This window comes from Petaurus breviceps, unplaced genomic scaffold (assembly GCF_028583685.1).
Source record: "Petaurus breviceps papuanus isolate PSGF00001 unplaced genomic scaffold, PetGlider_PUasm1.0 118, whole genome shotgun sequence".
NCBI lineage: Eukaryota > Metazoa > Chordata > Mammalia > Diprotodontia > Petauridae > Petaurus > Petaurus breviceps.
In genome coordinates, this window is record NW_027185616.1 from 20,576,510 (window position 1) to 20,595,458 (window position 18,949).

The 18,949-nt window shown below is 37.2% G+C and overlaps 1 protein-coding gene across 4 annotated transcripts in view; it reads left to right on the forward strand.

The window, feature by feature from the left end:
• TJP2 (tight junction protein 2) overlaps positions 1-18,949 on the forward strand; it is a 162,620-nt gene that overhangs the window by 93,268 nt on the left and 50,403 nt on the right. For all 4 annotated transcript variants that reach the window (XM_069086967.1, XM_069086959.1, XM_069086948.1 and 1 more), the window contains 4 exons: positions 4,358-4,411; positions 10,700-10,824; positions 14,507-14,609; positions 16,652-17,210. In XM_069086967.1, coding sequence (XP_068943068.1) covers positions 4,367-4,411; positions 10,700-10,824; positions 14,507-14,609; positions 16,652-17,210 — 832 coding nt within the window. In that variant the 5' untranslated portion in view covers positions 4,358-4,366. The remainder of the gene's footprint in view (positions 1-4,357; positions 4,412-10,699; positions 10,825-14,506; positions 14,610-16,651; positions 17,211-18,949) is intronic.

An 18,949-nucleotide genomic window follows, 5' to 3' on the forward strand; every position in this document is an offset into this window, starting at 1 on the left:
AGAAATATATTCTTCCTGTAGGCCTGCATTTAAATCTCTCCAAAACCCCTAAGCAGCTGGCCTAGCAACCAGACTCAGAGTATTAATAGCAAATCGGTGACCTTCAGTCACAGATGCAGTTTTGCTAGATTCACATTAGATATCAGATGTACTCTGTTCCATGGTCTGATTGAAGAGCCTGGGTTCTAGTCTTTGTTTTCCACTGATAACTTCTGGGACCTTCAACAAAATTCTGAGTTAGAGTTTAGCAAATTTTATCTCTGAAGTGAAGATTTTTACCTATTCCATATTCCAGAGGAGTGTTCAAAGGGATAAAAGAGTATGAAAAGTTTTCTAATAAGAGAAAAAGATGCCATGTAAATTCAAGACATAATGCTGACTTTAGAAGTATAGTGTATGACAATCTTCTCAGCCTGGTAGTTTTTAAATTGTAGCTATGATAACCTAAGAGCCTGAAAGGGACTTCAGAAATAATCTAATTGAACCCATCCATTTGACTGAGGAAGAAACAATGGCAGACTGCAAATTCACTCCTTCCTCATCTCTTCTTGGAATCATTGGCTCTTTTGAGGCCAGCCTGGGTGCTACTCCTGCAAGATGTCCTTGATTCCCCCTAATTGTTGGTGGTATCTTTTTCTTTTCAAATTATCTTGTATTTATGCTGCTAGAGTGGAAAGAATTTTTATTTGCGAATTTTTAGAGCTCTAGAGACACAGTTAATATGAAGAATATAATGCTCCAGAAGTGGGACCTGTTTAGTTTTTTGTGTTTTGACCTCTGCACCAAGCACAGATCCTTTGAATGGAGTGGTCCTTAATCATTGTTTGTTGAACTGAACTGAATTATTTTTCCATGTAATCATTTCTATCTATGAGTTAGTGACATTAGCCACATACCTGGTATGATAGTTTTGAGGAATAAGTAAATTTTTAAAGCATTTAATAAGGACATTTATTTATTTTTTGTTTGGCTAATACTCTTTTTTAAAATTTTCATTTTGTAAATATTTTTTCTCTTGAGCACAAGAAATATTTCTTTTCTGTATCTTCAGTGGCTGTCACAGTGCCTGGCACATAATCTTCCCCCTCATTGTAACTTCAGAGTTTACAAAGCTCTTTATAAATATTATCTTTATTTTTTTCTCCCTCACAACCACTTTGGGAGATGGGTCCTATAATTATATCCAGTATTTTGTGTTTAGGAATTTTGTTACCACAGTAGAGCTAGCCCAGGAATAATACTACCATGCCTAGTAAGTTACTCCATCCATTATGAAATTGAATTCAATGATTCAAAAAATTCAATTGAATTTATGATTTATTTTTCCTCAAAGCTAGAAGGGGATAAAATCTGAGCCCTATTGTTATTATTATTTAAAATTATCAGTGCCCTTTATCTTTACATGATTTATTTCTGGATATGCCCCACCCAGCAGGCTTCCCTTTGAAACAAAGGAAAACTGTTGAGATAAGCCTGGGTATGAGAATATATACAACATCCTTCATCCACAGTGCTGATTCTTCCCCTAAGTAAGAAGGGGAAATGGGTTTCTTTATTTCTTCTCAACCAAGATTGGTCAGAATGTTATTATGATTAACCAGTTATTGAATTGTCATTTTTACTAAAAAATCTCTCCAGTGGCGCCCCTCATGCTTTATATGATAAAATACAAACACTCCTGTTCCTAGCATTTAAGACCTTTAAATCTCTAAAGTGTTTACTGACTGGCTGTATTAGCTGAATGGGAAGGTTAACAAAGTTTAGATAAGACTCGGTCTCTGCCCTCTTAATCTGTCAAAGTCCTTTCCCTTCTTTGAGTCGGGGTACCTTGTCCTGGAACAAGGTTTAGCTGGGATAGTGGACAAAGGCGTACTAAACCTACAAAATCAGAATTCTGTCTGTCTGGAGCTGGGGGGAGGGCCCTGGAAAATTTTAAGGAGACTTCCACCAGTTGGACTGACTGAAGAACAGAACTCCACTCGTTGCTAGAGGAGCCTTTTAAAAAAAAGTTTCTATTTTACTTACCACACTTATTTTCTAAACCTCCATTCCCCATCTGTAAAATGTAGAGAATAATACCTCTATTGCTTACTGCTGCACAGGGTTTTGTGGAGATAAAGCATGGTGTAAATGTCCAATGTTATTTGAGAAGAAATCTTAATGGGCTAACAGGAAAAAAAAAAACCAACCTTTAACCTTGGCTATGTCTTGCTCTCAGGTTGAACTGTCTTCCTTATCCCTCCCGTCTCCTTAGCTTTCCAGGTGATCCCTGTGAATTATGTCTTTTCCTGGGCCCCAATATTGGGCATCACTGGATTACTTTTCCTGGTTGGGAATACACCAACTTGGTAGCACATTGCCTGGGAATTACTCCATAACCAGCCAACTATCCAGCACCAAAGAACATTCCTCTTCTCTCTCCCCAGTCAAAAGAATTGAGAAATGGCTGTCAATCGACTTGCTTTCATGCTAATTAAGTGAGGCCTTTAGGCTCTGGGGCAAAATATCTATGTATTTCCTCATTGGTTAAAAGTTTGGTTATCCCTGTTAGGGGGAATTAATCCTCTTATGACAAATCGAATTTCAATTGCCCAACTGGGAGCACAGGAATAATTAAAGGGCACTGAGATCTTACCTTGGAAGAGCCTTGGATTATAAATAGGCTTCCAAAACTGGGACTCTTTATTTTACCTTTGGCCTCATTGTTTTAGAATATTATTGATTGGGGCAGCTAGGTGGAGCAGTGAATAGAGCACCAGCCCTGGAGTCAGGAGGACCTGAATTCAAATCCTGCCTCAGACAGGTAACACAAAAACTAGCTGTGTGACCTTGGGCAAGTCACTTAACCCCAATTGCCCTACCCTCCCCCCTCCAAAAAGGAAAAAAAAAGAATATTATTGATTGCTTGTGTGGTTTACTTAATTTGGTTGGATGAAATGATAAAGAAGTCCAGAACTGTCTTGCTGTTTATTTTTTCAAATAGTGACAATAATTGACATTTTTATAATGCTTTAAGATTCCCAAAGTCCTTGTTATCAATTGTCTTATGTGGATCTCACTGCCTTTAGGGGCTACTGTTATCCCCATTTTACTGAAAAAGATGGATCTGCCTCTGAGCACAGTTGGGTGAGTCTGCCCTTTCACATAGCTGTGGGATATGAATCCAGATAAATGACCCTGACTGTAGATTTTGTGTTTGGGAATTTTGTAACCACAGTAGAGCTAGTCCTGGAATAATACAACCATTCTAGTAAGTTACTCCACACATTTTTTAATTGAGCAGATTAAAAAAAAAACTTATACTAATTTAAATATCATTACATCATTTTGTAAATATAACAGAGGCTAATCGGAGATGAAATGGGTAAATGAGAGGTAATTCTTGTTTCTTTTCTAATTTAACTGGTTTCCTTCTCACAAACCCCACACTGATCCTCTCTGTCTCTGTTTGCCAGCTTTAAGAAAGTATGTGCTTTGGCTTGATTTTGAAGCCTGTGTTTCAATTACCATGGTGTTTTGAAAGCACTGGGGGTGGGGAGAAGTCGTTATAGGAAATTCACAGAAAGTGCTTCTGGTCATTTAAAAATGTTTTGTCTTCTTTGAAGATGGGGGGGGGGAGACAGGGAGGGGGAACTGACTGTGTTTTCTGGTGCTGAGAAGGGAATGGTTGTCATTTTTTCTATAAACAGCCTCACTGTTGCCACTCTGTTTCTGCTTCTATTTATTATGGACACAGATCTCCCTTTGTCAGTCTGATTCAGGCAAGTGTAAAAGAGATTTCCTAATTACTACCATGAACTATTGAGTATTTGAGTTACTGGAAACCAGGGAGATAGTATGGATGAAAGAAATTATTAACACTCTTCCTTCCAAAAACCCTTCTGTTCTATTTGTTTTTCCCAGAACTGCTAACAAGCATAAAGTTCAGCGTTATCTTTTATTCCTACTTTGGCCATGTCAAGTTAACAAAGGAAATTATGTATGAAATGTGTACAGTGGATGGGGTGGGGAACTAGAGAGTCTGGAAACTTGGGTTCTGATGACTCAGTGGTCAGGCTGTTATTTCCTAGTTGTGTGACCTTGGGTGTATAATTTGAGTTTCCATTTTCTTGTCTGCTTTTGAAGGCAGATGATCTTTTAGTTTGGAGAACATAGGACAAAAGATAGAGAAGACACTGATTTAAAAAACAAAACAAAACAACATGACTTCAAGGTTTTATTTACCAAAAGAATGCCTTAACTGGCTCCTGGATGTTAGGATTCTGCGTGTGTCGATATGATAATGAACTCTTATTTCAGTCTCAGTACTTGTCCTGTGATGCTTTCTGTTTAATTGGTTTTGTTTATTATATTATAGGCTCCAGGTATGGAAGAGCTGATATGGGAGCAGTATACGGTGACCTTGCAGAAGGTATGGGTGTTTTCTATCTTTCAAATGTTGAGGGGAGGAAACAAGCATTGATTAGGTGCCTGATGTACAGGAACTGTGCTAAAAATGTTGTCTTATCTGATCCCAACAGTGCCCTGCGCGGTTGGAGATGCTATTCCCAGAGGTGAAGAACCTGAGGCAGACAGGTGCAGCAATAGGCCCAGGGTCACACAGCTGGTTCCTGGGGTTGTGTTCAGAACTATAGTATTCACTCTATTCCTGTGTGTGTATGGTTTCAGCAACAATACAAGAAATTACACTTGTAATTAATGTTACTAAGAGTAGTTAAGCATTTTAAGGACTTGCTAATACAAAATTGCTTGCAAGAAAGATAGGCACAGGGGCAGCTAGGGGGCGCAGCGAGTAAAGCGCCGGCCCCAGAGTCGGGAGGGCCTGAGTTCAGTTCCGGCCTCAGACACTGAACACCCACACAGAGAAACTGGCTGTGTAACCTTGGGCAAGTTACTGAACCCCACCTGCTCTCCAAAAGGCAAAAAAATAAAAAAAGATATGTACACAAGTTTTTGACAACATAGACACTGAATATTTTTGACCTTCAGACAACAAAATTATACATAATTTTTAGAGATTTAATCTTTAATCTATTCACTTTCCAGCCAGACTGGGTCAAACACAATTAAAATTTTTTGAGAGATATATAGGAAAGGAAGGAGGGAACTTGGGAAAAGATAATCTACAGTAATTGCCAGCGTCCCTTTTATAGGTTCATAGGACATTCCCACAAAAGTTCTAAGTCCAAACTAAGTTACAGAGTACTCACCTAGGAATCAGGAAATTTGGATTCGAATGATAAAGAGATTTTGGATTTTCATAGTGTTTTGACTTGAATACATTGATTCATTTTTTAGCCTCATGACTGCCTTGTAAACTAGGCAAAGCAGCATTTTTAGAAACGACAGAATTGAAGCTCAGAAAGGTTAGGATCTCATAGTCAGTGGAAGAGCTGACTAGAACAACCTGGGTTTTCCTGACTCTGTGTCCAGCTTTTCTTTGCCTCCTCTGCATGGCTCTTGCTTACCAGGTTAGGTAATCAATCCATTTGACCTGTCTCTGGCTCTTAATTTCTTCCTCTGTAAAATGAAGGAATTAGAAGATGATATAATTTAGCTCTGATATCTTTTCTTTTGCTGAACTATATTTCATCTATTCATTCAGTTCACTCAGAACTTTAGTGAATCTCCAAAGATTCCTTCGAGCTCTACAATTCTGTAATTCTCAGTTAAGATTAAAAGCATAGTCAGGATACTATATTTTTTCCACTCTGACTGCCTAATTTCGAATTTCTTTAGCATTTAACAAATGCTCTGTATACTCCATTACTTTTGACTTATTCACATATTACTTTGGAATTGTTTCCTAGATCCCCTCTGTATGTGTATAGATCTTGTGTTCCTTCCACTTTAATTCCTTAAGAAGCACAATGAAGCCTTCTACCATCTCCATGCTTTTGCATATAAACTGTCCCCATACCTATAACGAATTAATTGCAGAAACTTCTCGGCTGAAGTACTGTCACCTGCTTTTCCTGATCTCCCAAGCTGCTAGTGTCCCCCCAATCTCTTGTATTTACTTTATATACAGATTCATATATTTATTGATCTCTCTCTATATACACATTTGTGTGTATGTGTGAGTGTATGCACATACAGAGGCAGCCTGACATAATGGATGGAGTTGGGGATACCTGAGTCCAAATCTGACCTATGCCATATACTATGTGTATGGCCAAAACAGAAGCAAGTCATTGAATCTTTCATTGCCCCCAGACAATAAATTGCAGGGCTGGTGCAAGTGCATTAGTAGAGGAAGTATCTCACCATCTGCTTCTTACAGCACTGAAGTCACAGGTCCAGCTTCTCCTCCAGAAATTTTGTATATAGTTAGGTACATGCGTACTGTTTCACCTGATAGAATATGAGTTCCTTGAGGGTTAGGACTGTTTCAATTTGTTTTTATATCCCTAATGAACAGCCTGGCACATAGAAAATGCTTAATTTTGATTGATAATTTTTTCCCAATAATGTAGTTTCCTTTTTCAGTCATGGAACTGTGAATTGGATACAGTGCTAAGTGTAATAAAGGACTGCTTTAAGGTCCATGTCTGCTATTTTTCAGTCAAATCAATAGTCATATATTTGGTAACATGTTGTTGTTCAGCCATTTTTCAGTTGTATGTGACTCTTCGTGACCCCACTTGGGGTTTTCTTGGCAAAGATACTGGAGTAGTTTGCCGTTTTCTTCTCCAGCTAATTTTACAGATGAAGAAACTGAGGCAAACAAGATTAAGTGATTTGTCCAGAGTCATACAGCTAGTAAGTGTGTAAGGCCAGATTTGAATTTGGGGAGATGAGTCTTCTTGACCAGGCTCAGTGATCTATCCATTACACCACCTCGTGTTCCAATTAGAGAAAAAAACCCAACATAACTTCTTACCGTTATTAGTAGTTTGTGATCTGCTGGTTCTAAGTTCTCTTTAGTTCCCTGAATTCAATCTAACAAATACAGAAGAGTACTCTTAATTTTTCTTTTTGCCTTTGGAGACAAGGTTTTCCATGTTGGATTAAACCTGATCAAATACTGTACGAAAATAGGTTTTGAAACATATAAATATGTTGGGTTTTTTTTTTTTATTTTGTTACAGAGCTCTGGACACCTCACAGGTGTAATCAAATTTACATATACTTCCTATGCCTAAGAGGGTGGTTAAAGAAGCTGTGCTTCATTTATTAGTTATTTTATAGAATTTCAAAAATAGACTTGTAGTCTATAAGCATTGTAATTTTTCTTTTATCTTTAGGAACTCAATTATCCTTTCCACTATGTATTTAAATGGAAGCACTTTACAATTTTAAAGGTTACAGAACATCTATTTTATTGGTCCAAATATAGCCTGTATTTTTCTTTCCATTTTAGCCTTGTATAAAATTGGAATATGACCAATAATCAGTTTTATTTTTAAGAAGACATATATATGTATATATATGAAACACATACATACATATATACATATACACATAAACATATTCCTTTTTCTTTGAAAGAGATCTAATTCTGGGAGAACAAAAGGTCAAGAATATCTAGGAAAACAATGAAAGAATAAAAGGAAGGCAGTCTAGTAGTATCAGATTTCAAACTGTATTTCAAAGCAGTAATCATCAAAATAATCTGTACTGGCTAAGAAACAGAGTAATTGATTAGAATATACAGAGGTAAATGACCACAGTACCTAGTGTTCGATAAACCTAAAGATCCAAGATTTGGGTGTAAGAACTCACTCTTCATCAAAAATTGCTAGGAAAACTGTAAATTATTCTGGAAGAAACTAGGCATAGACCAATATCTCATATTATATACCAAGATAAGGTCAAAATTGGTTCATGATTTAGATATAAAGTATCATATAAATAAAGTAGGGAAGCATTAAAAAAAAGTCTCTGATATCTATGGATAAGGGATGCCTTTATGACCAAATAAAAGGTAAAACTGATCATTTTGATTACATGAAATTAAAAAGGTTTTGCACAAATGAAAACAACAAAGCCAAAATTAGAAAAGCAGGAAACTGGGAAACAAATTTTATGGCAAGTTTCTCTGATAAAGGTCTAATTTCTCAAATATTTAGGGAATAGAGCCAAATTTATGAAAAAAGAAATAAGAGCCATTCTCCAATTGATAAATGATTAAAGGATATGAGCAGGCAGTTTTCAGAAGAAGAAATCAAAGTTATCAACAGTCACTTGAAAAAAATGCTTTAAATTTGTAATAGAGAAATGCAAATTAAAACAACTTTAGTACCACCTCACACCTATCAGATTGGTTAACATGACAGAAAAGGAAAATAACAAATGCTGGATAGAATGTGGAAAAATCAGTACATTAATTCTCTCTTGGAGTTGTGAACTGATCCAATCATTTTGGAAAAAAAATTTGAAGTATGCTCCTTTGACCCAGCCATACACTACCTTGGTCTGTACCCCCAAAGAGATCAAAGTAAAAGGGAAAGAACCTATATATGCAAAAATATTTATAGCAGTTTTGTGTATGTGTGTGTGGTGGAAAAGAGTTAGAAATGGAGGGGGTACCCATCATTTGGTGAATGGCTACACCAGTTGTGGTATATAATTGTGATGGAATATTATTGTTCTATAAGAAATGAGGGGGGGGAAGACTTATACCAGCTGATGCAGAGTAAAATGAGCAGAACCAGGAGAACATTGTACACAGCAATAGCAATATTATAGTGATGATCAACTGTAAAAAAGACTTAGCTATTCTGACCGATACAGTGATCCACAATTCCAAAAGACTACTGATGAAAAATGCTATCCACTTCCAAAGAGAGAATTATTGATGAACCCTGAGTGAAGATTGAAGCAGGGTTTTCTCACATTATTTTTCTTGCTTTTTTAAACATGGTTAATATGGAAATGTATTACATGACATCACATGTAAATGGATATCATTACCTGCCTTCTCAATGGATTGGGGAGGGGTTAGAGGAAGAGAGAGAATTTGGAACTCAGAATTGAATACCAAAAATAAATAAATATTCTTAAAAAATAAAAAAGATTAAAGCAACAACAACAAAGAGATCTTACTTAGGGACAAGGTGAGTCATTTATCAACTATAACGACACTATCAAAAGGCAGCATAATACTAGTATGTAGAGAACAGGTTTAGAATTGGCAACCCCTCTATTCAAATTCCATCTCTAGCATATTGGCTTGTGATCATGGGCAAGTCACTTAACTTTTCTCTCAGGCAACTCTTTAAGACTATGATTAGCAGATTTCCATTAGTTGGAGGAATTTCCTTCCTTAATATTCCCTTATACCAGAAGTTCTCAATTTTTTGGTCATAAAAATTATTGAGGATCCCTAGCATCTCCAGGTGGATGCCAACACAGGTTCTTAGATCTGCTTTTCTAAAGGAAAGAAACTCAAAATGGGTTAACAGTCTTGCTTCAATCAATCAAACATATCTTTACCTAGTTCAGGGGGAAAAGTCAGCACCCCGAACTTCAGAGTATACAGAGGTTACAAGCAGAAATTACAAGAAGACAGAGAAATAAACAGATCAAGCAGACAGGCCTCCAACTGTCCAACCATTCATCCCTACCTAGTCAGTTACCAGAGAGGGAAGCATCAACATCTGGGTTTTTCAAAGCCAGGGGGCTCTCAAAGGCTGCCCAGAGTCTCATCTGGTCAAATCACACAACACTTCTCAAAGTGAATCCCAAAACAAAGCCTTACATCAAGGTTTATATAGCCGCCTCCTGGCTCGGAGAATGTAACAGCCCTCTTGACCCCACTGCCCAATCACAAAGTATCTCCTGAAAAACAAGCCTCCCGGCACAGGCTTCAGGTGCACTTAAGCCTACCAAAGGGCCTAGGGGCAGGGAAGATCTTACCACAATATAATCTTAAAAAGATGGCAACAACATAAATTTACATTCCCATTACAGGTATTAAGATGAGTAAAAATATAAAATACTTATTTCAAAAGAAAAATAATATACCCATTAAAAGTTAACACAAGTGATGTTTTTATGAAAAAGAATTTTTACAAAACAAAATTGATGAGGATGACATTGTTTTGTGTATTTTTGCAACCCTAAGGTTTGACTTAATGGAAGACAGCATATCTATTTTAGCATTCATTCTGTTACAATATGTTGTTTTGATTGAAAATCTTGTATTTTCATATAAAGAAGATCTAGACTCACACAGATATTTGCTGGTAAAGGGAATATTTTTATTGAAATATTAGGCAAGCAATATCTTTGTATTATTATGAAAATTGTTTTGACCTTGGATATGCAGTGAAAGGGTCTCAGGGTCCCTTAGGATTTCACAGACAACACTTTGAGAACTATTTGCCCATATCAAAAAAAGCATAGATCAGCTCATATGGAAATCTTTCTGTTTTAGGCCAGTATGACTCAAACAGTTGCCTTTTCCATTCCTACCAAAATAGTCATATATAGTGCTCAGTAACACCTTGTATCTTCTGCTAGCTTGGATCAATGTCCTGGTCTATATTATAATTTTTCCCTCTAGAAGTTAGGATCATTTACATATTGATTTAGAAATTCGAATCCTGCCTGCCAACCATGGCATACTTTTTGACTTGTCCCTGGCAATTGGTTTTACCTTTATTCATATGAATACTTAAATCGAAATATGAATATTCTACATGGAATGAATTTCTGCTTACTTTAATCATTCACTTTTCTCTCATCATAAAAGGATTCCAAAAGAGGATTTGGTATCGCTGTGTCTGGGGGAAGAGACAACCCCCACTTTGAAAATGGTGAAACATCAATTGTCATCTCAGATGTACTTCCTGGTGGACCTGCAGATGGACTGCTTCAGTAAGTGTGTTTGTTTCTTCTTCTCCTGCAGATTTCTCTACAGATAAGAAGGTTCTGATTTGATTAATTTTGACCTTGTGTATAATTATTTTAAATTAGATCTCCTTTTGGAATTTAAGATGGGCCTAGGACATGGAAAGATGCACAAGCCTTATTAACAATGAAATAAATAACAAATGAAAATAACTCTTACATTTTCATCTATTACCTTTTAAACTAGAAAAGATAAATGTAAAAAGTCCAGTCTTCGCGCAGCTGGGTGGCACAGTGAATAGAGCACCAGCCCTGGAATCAGGAGGACCTGAGTTCAAATCTGGTCTCAGACACTTAACACAAAAACTAGCCATGTGACCTTGGGCAAGTCACTTAACCCCAGTTGCCCTCCAAAAAAAAAGTTGTCTTAGTGGGGCTATGGTGTAACAGGCACAGAAACATTGCTCTTAGTATTGTAAATCTTTGTGGATCATGCTTTGGAGAGTGTCTGCTCTCCATCTGTAAAATGATGCGCTTGTATTCAGCTGCCTCAAAAATTCCTTCCTATCATCCTATGTCCTTTGAAAATGTAACAAGAACTAAAAAACCATTCATATACTCTCTAACCCATTGATTTCACTTTGGGTGTTTATCCCCAAGAAATTACATTTTTAAAGGGGGTAGGGTAATTTGTTTAAAAGCTATTCCTATCAGTACTATTTATTAAGGGGTGGGGAGAAGAGGAAACAACCTAAATATCTGACATTTGGGAAGTAAATAAGCAAACTATACTATATTAATCAGATGGAGCACCACATAAATATTAAAAATTAAATGTATGTGTACTGTGTCAATATATGTGAAGCTTTGGGTGAAAATATAATATGTATGCAAGTGATCACAACTGTCCAAAATAGATCCAAAGATAATTTGGAATGATCAGAAGTTTAGAGCAAAGGTTTTTTGACATGACACCTTTTTTGGTGTCATGGACCTCTTCTCAGAAATTTTTAAGTGCATAAAGTGAAGTGACTAGTATTGTGAAGGAAAACCATTATATGGAAATAAGGTTACCTATCTATCTATCTATCTATGCATCGTCTATCCACGTTAAGAAAACTTGGTTGAAAATTCTATATATGAAGTAACCTGGCATTGTGGATAGAGAGGTAGTCTCAGAGTCAGGAAGACGCCAGTTCAAATCTTACCTTTGACCCTGGGCCAGTCTCTAAACTACTTGGTACTCAAAGACTTCTTAGTGCTAAACACAATTAGTTGCAAAGAAGACAGGGCATGTTTCCTCACTCATGGAGTTGGTTAAACCAGTGCAATCACTGGTCCAATCCCTTATTTTCCTGTGTGCTCATGGAAGGGAATTCAGAATGGATTCCAAAACATTGTTTTCTGAACTCCCATTCCGTGTTTGGGCACATCTTAAATCAAAAGACCATGTCACCATGGAGAAATATTTGGATGGGAAATAAGCAAACAGAAGTCTTTGGTTTTATGAGATATGATGGAGAGTAAAAAACAATAAAGCCTCTCTTATATTTTCATTTTCTCCCTGCTTTCTTCCTCAATAACCTCCTCTCAGATTTCTTTTTCTCTCTGTTTTAAAATATGCATGAATTTCACATAGAGAACCTTTATTGAAGTTACTAAGCTAAATTTCCTCTTGAGAATAAACAGTAAGAATGCTCTGAAGCATTAGTTTACTAAATGCTGCTATCCTTATTGAAAAATAGAGTGCACTGTTAAATGGTTCCTAATGTTTTCTCTAGTTACAGGTTCTGCCTTTAGAGAATTCAGTTACGTAGATTTTTTTAAAAGCTATTTTTGCAGTGGTCATTGGACTGCTCTGTAGTTTGGAGGAGTTTTTTGCTGGGAAGGAAGGGCAGGAAAGTAACTTAAGTCACTTGAATAGGTTCTACTAAAAGCCAGTGAGATATAATTTTTGCAATCTTGCATTCATAGTAAAGTAAGGTTCTCAAATTTGATTGTTGGGATAATCTTAGACAAGTATCCTTAATCTTTTTTGCGTCATGGATGCTTTTGAGAGTCTGGTGAAGTCTGTGGATTCTTTCTCTACATAATGTCTTAAAAATGCATAAAATAAAATACAAAGGATTACAAAAGAAACATTACAGTGGAATACTGTTAACAAAATATACATTTTATTTTTAAAAAGCTAATATGTTTCAGGTTAAGAACTTCTGGAGCTAAGCTCTTAATCTACAAAAAAAAAAAAAGGTTTTGTTTTGTCTTGGTTTCCAGAAAATAGATGTATAAGGACCAAAGTTTTTCTTAACAACCCAGTCCTTATAGGGTGTCAATTTAATGCTACCTGGTCTGGACCTGGAGGGAGGAGGATGATCAGAACCTTTGCCCCTACCTTGCCACCATTTCATTTTCTGGCACCCAGCCTAAAACGCAGGTCATTAGCACCATCTCCTGGGTATCTCTAGCTACCAATCTTCCTCTGGTTTTCTCCCACCAAAACTTCAGCAGGATGCAAGTTTGCTTTACCCTCTTCCTTTTCCAGGTCACCTGATCTTCACACACAAATTTTTATGTATTTTAAAGGGGAATTGATTACAAAGCACTATAAAGGAAAACATTTTTCTAAAGGAGAGAAGGGCATTTAATAACAGAAGGATGTGTTTTAGAAATTGTAGACATTCTTAGAATATCTTCCTAAACCTAAGTATCTTAAATTGTTTTTCTTAATTTTTTTTCTTCCTTCTTAGTCTTGACCTTGGCTTAGTGCCAATGAATTTGTCATGGCTTTAACTAGCCAGGCTACTATGACTTAACCCTCTGGATCTTTCTGAAGGTGATGAGTTAGGAATCTATGCAGGTACTGTGAGATAATGTTTTCCCATAGTACGACTTTAGCTCATTCATTCCCAGAATGCCTCACATTGCTCATGGCTTGTGAAAGTCTTTAGATCTACTTTCTCCCCTTAAGGAAGAGACTGTTCCCAGAGGTATCCTGTCGACTCCCTTGTTACACCTCACCCTGTTGCTAAGGCTTTCTATGCTCTGACTTTTGAAAGCTAATGTTTCTTGTACTTCTTCCCGTCTCTATTCTGGTGGGTCTGCCTGAAATGTATTTCACTAATTAGACCTTTTTGGTCGCCTGGCTCTAGATGGTCAAATCACTGCTGCCTCTTCTCTACCTTGGTCTTGGAGACTTAATGCTAAGGCTCATGCCAAACCATGACTCTGGCATGAATTCCTACCCCTGATTTTGTAGTTTTTCGTCTTCAAGATCTCTCCCTAGTCCCCTATTGAGTGACTGAATTGATACATATCCTGGAGCTAAGTGATATTAACAACCTTTTCTTCTTCCCCTCTAGATATCTAACTACTTTCTCTATTTTAAAGGAAAGAATCACTAGGCTCCTCCCCGCTGGGATGATACCCAAAGACCATGCTTTTGACTATATACCAATAAAAACTACATTGATATAAAACAGTATCATTATATCTTGATAATTGGAGAAAGTATATCCATAATAGGTTTTTCTAAATTATCTCATGGATATGACCCTTCAAACTCAGTGGAGTTGTAATTTATTTGCTTGTAAAATATAATATTGATGAGTATCAGTCATTGAATGTTTAAAATTGCTTTATGCTTAGGATTGATCTAGAATTATTTTAAATGAGAAGTGTATCACAATTCATTTTATATTTTTGTTTACAGAGAAAATGACCGAGTGGTTATGGTTAATGGCACCCCCATGGAAGATGTACCCCATTCATTTGCTGTTCAGCAGTTGAGAAAAAGTGGGAAGATAGCTGCTATTGTAAGCCATGGTTTCACATTTGGTTTTCTTTCAATAGCTTTTTGTTTCTATGCTCCAAAGATAATTACCACTTTTAACTGTCTGAAGGAATTACTTAATCCAGAATCCGATTGCTTTTGTGTTTTTAATGCTGTTTTTTGCATGTACATATATGCTTTGAGTTTTTGAGTGGGTTAATTAAAGGATAGAATTGAAGAGAGGTCTGGGAGGTTTTTTGTCTCTCTCCCCCCCCCCCCATATCTCCCTTAAGCTTCTAATTTGTAAAAGCATATCATTCTAGGTTCAATAACAACTTGTTTTTTTTTTTAATGAAATAGCTTGTGAAAAGGTTAAAGTATACTGCAAGAGCAAAAATAAAATAGTATAGAGGATTTTAAGACATTTAAAAAGGGTTATATATATTTATATATTTAAGGGATTTATTAAGATAAATAATTTTTGAAGGATAAAATAAGCTTACTTGAAGAACAAAGCAAGATGATACAGGTCTGTAGCAACAAGTACCCTAGTATACCCAGAATGGCTGCTAGCACAGGTTCTTTGATCTGCTTTTCTAAAGGAAAGCAACTCAAAAGGGGTTAACAATCTTACTTTAATTAAACATATACCATTTACCTAGTTCAGGGCAAAAAAGCAGCACCCTGAACTTCAGAAAATACAAACAGAAGTTACAAGCAGACAAAAAATACAGACAGAGAAAATAACACAACTCGGCAGACCAACAGACAGGGCTTTAAGCTGTCTGACTATCACATGCCTATATAGTTAGTTACCAGAGAGAGAAGCACCAACATCTGGGTTTTCAAAGTTGGGGGGGGGGGAGCTCAACAGCTGGCCAGAGGCTCATCTGGCCACATCACAGAACTCTTCCCAAAGTGAGCCCCAAAGCAAAACCTCACATCAGGGTACATACAGCCTTCTCCAGGGTCAGAGAATATCACAACCCTCATGACCCACTGCCTAGTTACAAAGTAACAAAAGTTGTACCTTCCTGAAAAACAAGCCTCCCCTAAGCAAGCTCCTGTGAGCTCTGTTCCACCCTTCAGCAAACTCTTCCTACCACAGACTTCCATGTGACCACATTTAGCCTGTTAGGGGGCAGAGTATATTTTCAGAGCAGGGAAGGTCTTCAGATTCCCTTATGCCTATTAAGGGGCAGGGAAGATCTTTAAATTACCATTGCAAGGTCCTGTACCAATAGTGAATTGGATATGTGTACTAGTAAATAACGATAGGCTTTGTTTTATTTCTCTAAAATTGTATGAAAGTTTATTTTTCTTTCTTTATACCCACACATGACTAACAGTCCTTAATTCCTCACCCCCACCATACCTCCTATTCACAACATTGTATATATAGGGCTATAGTTAGGTAAAAAAATGAGCACAATGATCATATCTGACAATATAAGCCTCATTTTGTACCTGTAGTCCATCATCTCTGCTAAAGACAAAAATTTTTGTTGCATGTGTTTTTTTGGTTGTTGCAAGTGCCCGGCTTTCTCAGGATAAGCAAATTCATATATAAAAAGAAGCAAAATGAAGTATTTTACCAATCTCTTTGATGTACAGTGCTAAAGTTCTAAAGAAATGCCATAAAGTTAATGTGGAATATCAATGAGAAAAAAGAATTTTGAATAATTAAATGACTATGGATATAAACATCAAACATTTGAAGGAAAGAGATTATTCTACATTGTTAATTCTATATTTATTAGAAATAAGTACATAAGTAAGTCTTGGGGCAGCTAGGTAGCAAAGTAAATCGAGTACTGGCCCTGTAGTCAGGAGCACCTGAGTTCAAATCCAGCCTCAGACACTTGACATACTTACTAGCTGTGTGATCTTGGGGAAGACACTTAACCCCAACTGTCTTGCCTTCCCCCCTCAAAAAAAAAGTAATAGTCTTATTTACTAGAAAAAAGTGAATGTTTCACAGTATCTGTGAGTTTTCACATTTAGCTTTGAGTGGGAGCTCATTCTAATAGGAATGGTATTTTTATAATTATACTGCATTTTCATTGCAAGTGTTTGTTTCAACAGGTTGTCAAGAGACCCCGCAAAGTGCAGCTCGCTCCTCTAAGGGGCAGCCCTTCCATGGATCCAGATGATCGGGCTTTCCATGTAATGGATGACCAGGCAGAATTCGATGGCAGAAGTGCCCGTAGTGGATACAGTGAGAGGAGTTGGCACAGTGGCAATGGAGGACGTAGTCGCAGTTGGGAAAATAGCCCTGAAAGAAGACTTCCCCATGACCAACCTCGTGGCCGAGAAAGGAGCTATAGCCGTGAACGGAGTCGGGGCCGGAGTCTGGAGAGAGGTTTAGATCAGGACTCCAGGAGAGACAGGAGCCGAGGCCGAAGCATTGACAGAGATGATAGTTATGATCGTGGCTATGGAAGAGATTACAATCCACGTGCAGCAGAGTATAGCCAGAGGCATCCAACTGATGTTAGATATGAGATGAGGAAAAGCCGCAGTCAAGATCAGTTGCATTCCCGAAGTCCCACTCCTGAGAGGCGGCGTCGGCCAGATCCCATGGAGCAGCAGGACACGGACAGACCCATTGATGTCTTTCTGACAAAAAGCAAACCCAATGAAGGTAGTGATGATTTATTATATGCAAATTCCTTCCGGAAAATTATGACATTAAAATGGTGTCTTTTTTGAGGTAAAAGTCCAAAGACACATTCTTTTTAAAAAGGAAATGGCTCCATAAAGAGGTCAGAGGATAGGGCATAAAGAGAGAGAATAGTTTGGGCACAGGTTATAGATTTATAAGAGTTTAGAACCGGAAAGGAATTATCTAGTCCCTCTCCAAACTTATAAGTAAAAGAAAAATATTATTCAATACACAGAGATTCTGTTTACATGCCACTTTTATTGGAAGGCATATCTAATTCATAAAGTTAGGTATGTCTGCTATAAAAGCCACTTATAAAAAAAATTTGGTTTATTCACATGGGCCAAAATAGCCTATCACTTATCCAGGCACCTTCTTGGTTGATTCTAAGATGCCCAAAATTAGACTGATGTAGCTCCAGGTTAGCCTCTCCTTGGCTTCTGGTATTCTCTGTAACAAAGCTTATGGGGGTGTCTTGTTTGTCTCTATCTGTGCCCCATTTTAGCATGGCTTATTTTGCAAGAAAGAAGGTTAAATTCTTTATCCTTATAACACCCAAAAATTTATAGCTTGATTTTTGTTTAAAACTAATTGGCATTCAAAGACACATTACATCAGTCACTTATGGGATATTTTTTTTTGGGGGGGAGTGAGGTGTTTTGTTTTAAATAAAAGAGTGTTAAGGGTCTAGTTATGTAACTGTGTAGAAATGGTTGACTGAGGGATTGTGCAGGAATGTTATTTTCTGGAACTGAACTTAGTGTCACATTACTGAGGGTGAAAGCTAAGAACTCTCCTTTCACTAGGCTCTTTTGTTAGCACTGTACTTGAAAAGTTCAGTGTAGGGGAGTTAGCTATTCACCATGGCGAGGTACAAAGCAAACACCCTTCCTTGCCCTGATACATGAAGAACTTTAAAAAAGGGGTGAGAAAAAGAATAAGGGAATTCACTGTTATTATAAGGGTGCTGTTCAGTGCTGACTTGTCTCCAACAGGTCATGCCACTGGCTTAAGTTTCACCTTCTAGAACTTCCCACTTATACCCTACTCCAGTGAACCTAGAGAAAAGGTCCCTCAGCTTTTAAGCATCATCGACTTCTCTAAGATACCCATTATTTCTCTTGGTTTGTTCTGTCCTCATTCCATGGATGATGTTTCTTTTTCTTTTCCGGTATTTCAGCCTAGTTCACTTGTGGTTTAAGTATCATTTTCTCTACCTTCGGAATAAGAGAAATAGCACTTAGCTATACTGAGACTTATTTTCTCAAAAAATATTAAGCTAAGAGCTACCAAAAATCAATCTCTACAAAGGGCTAGATTCTGCATTTGATACAGGAAAGCATGTTATTATACACTTCAGGCCACAGCATTACTCAACTGACAATGACCAAAATCCACCTGCTTTGCCTCCCCCCCCCCCAAATATTTCCAAGCTACTGAATCAGAATCCTTTCCACATCTGAACAGCAATCTTCTCTACAATATCATCAGCAAGTGGTCATATAGTCTCCATTTAAAGTATTTTCATAAAAGGGAATTCATTGCCTCTTGAGGTAATTCTGCTTTGGGGCAAATTTTGCTCTTAGAAATTTTTTCTTCTAATAAACCTATGTCTTTGCCACTTCTAAACACCTTACCCCTCACTTCTTCTTAGACATTTATCCCTGTGGCCATGGACAAGTCATTTAACTCTCAGTACCCCCTAGAAGCTTTTCAAG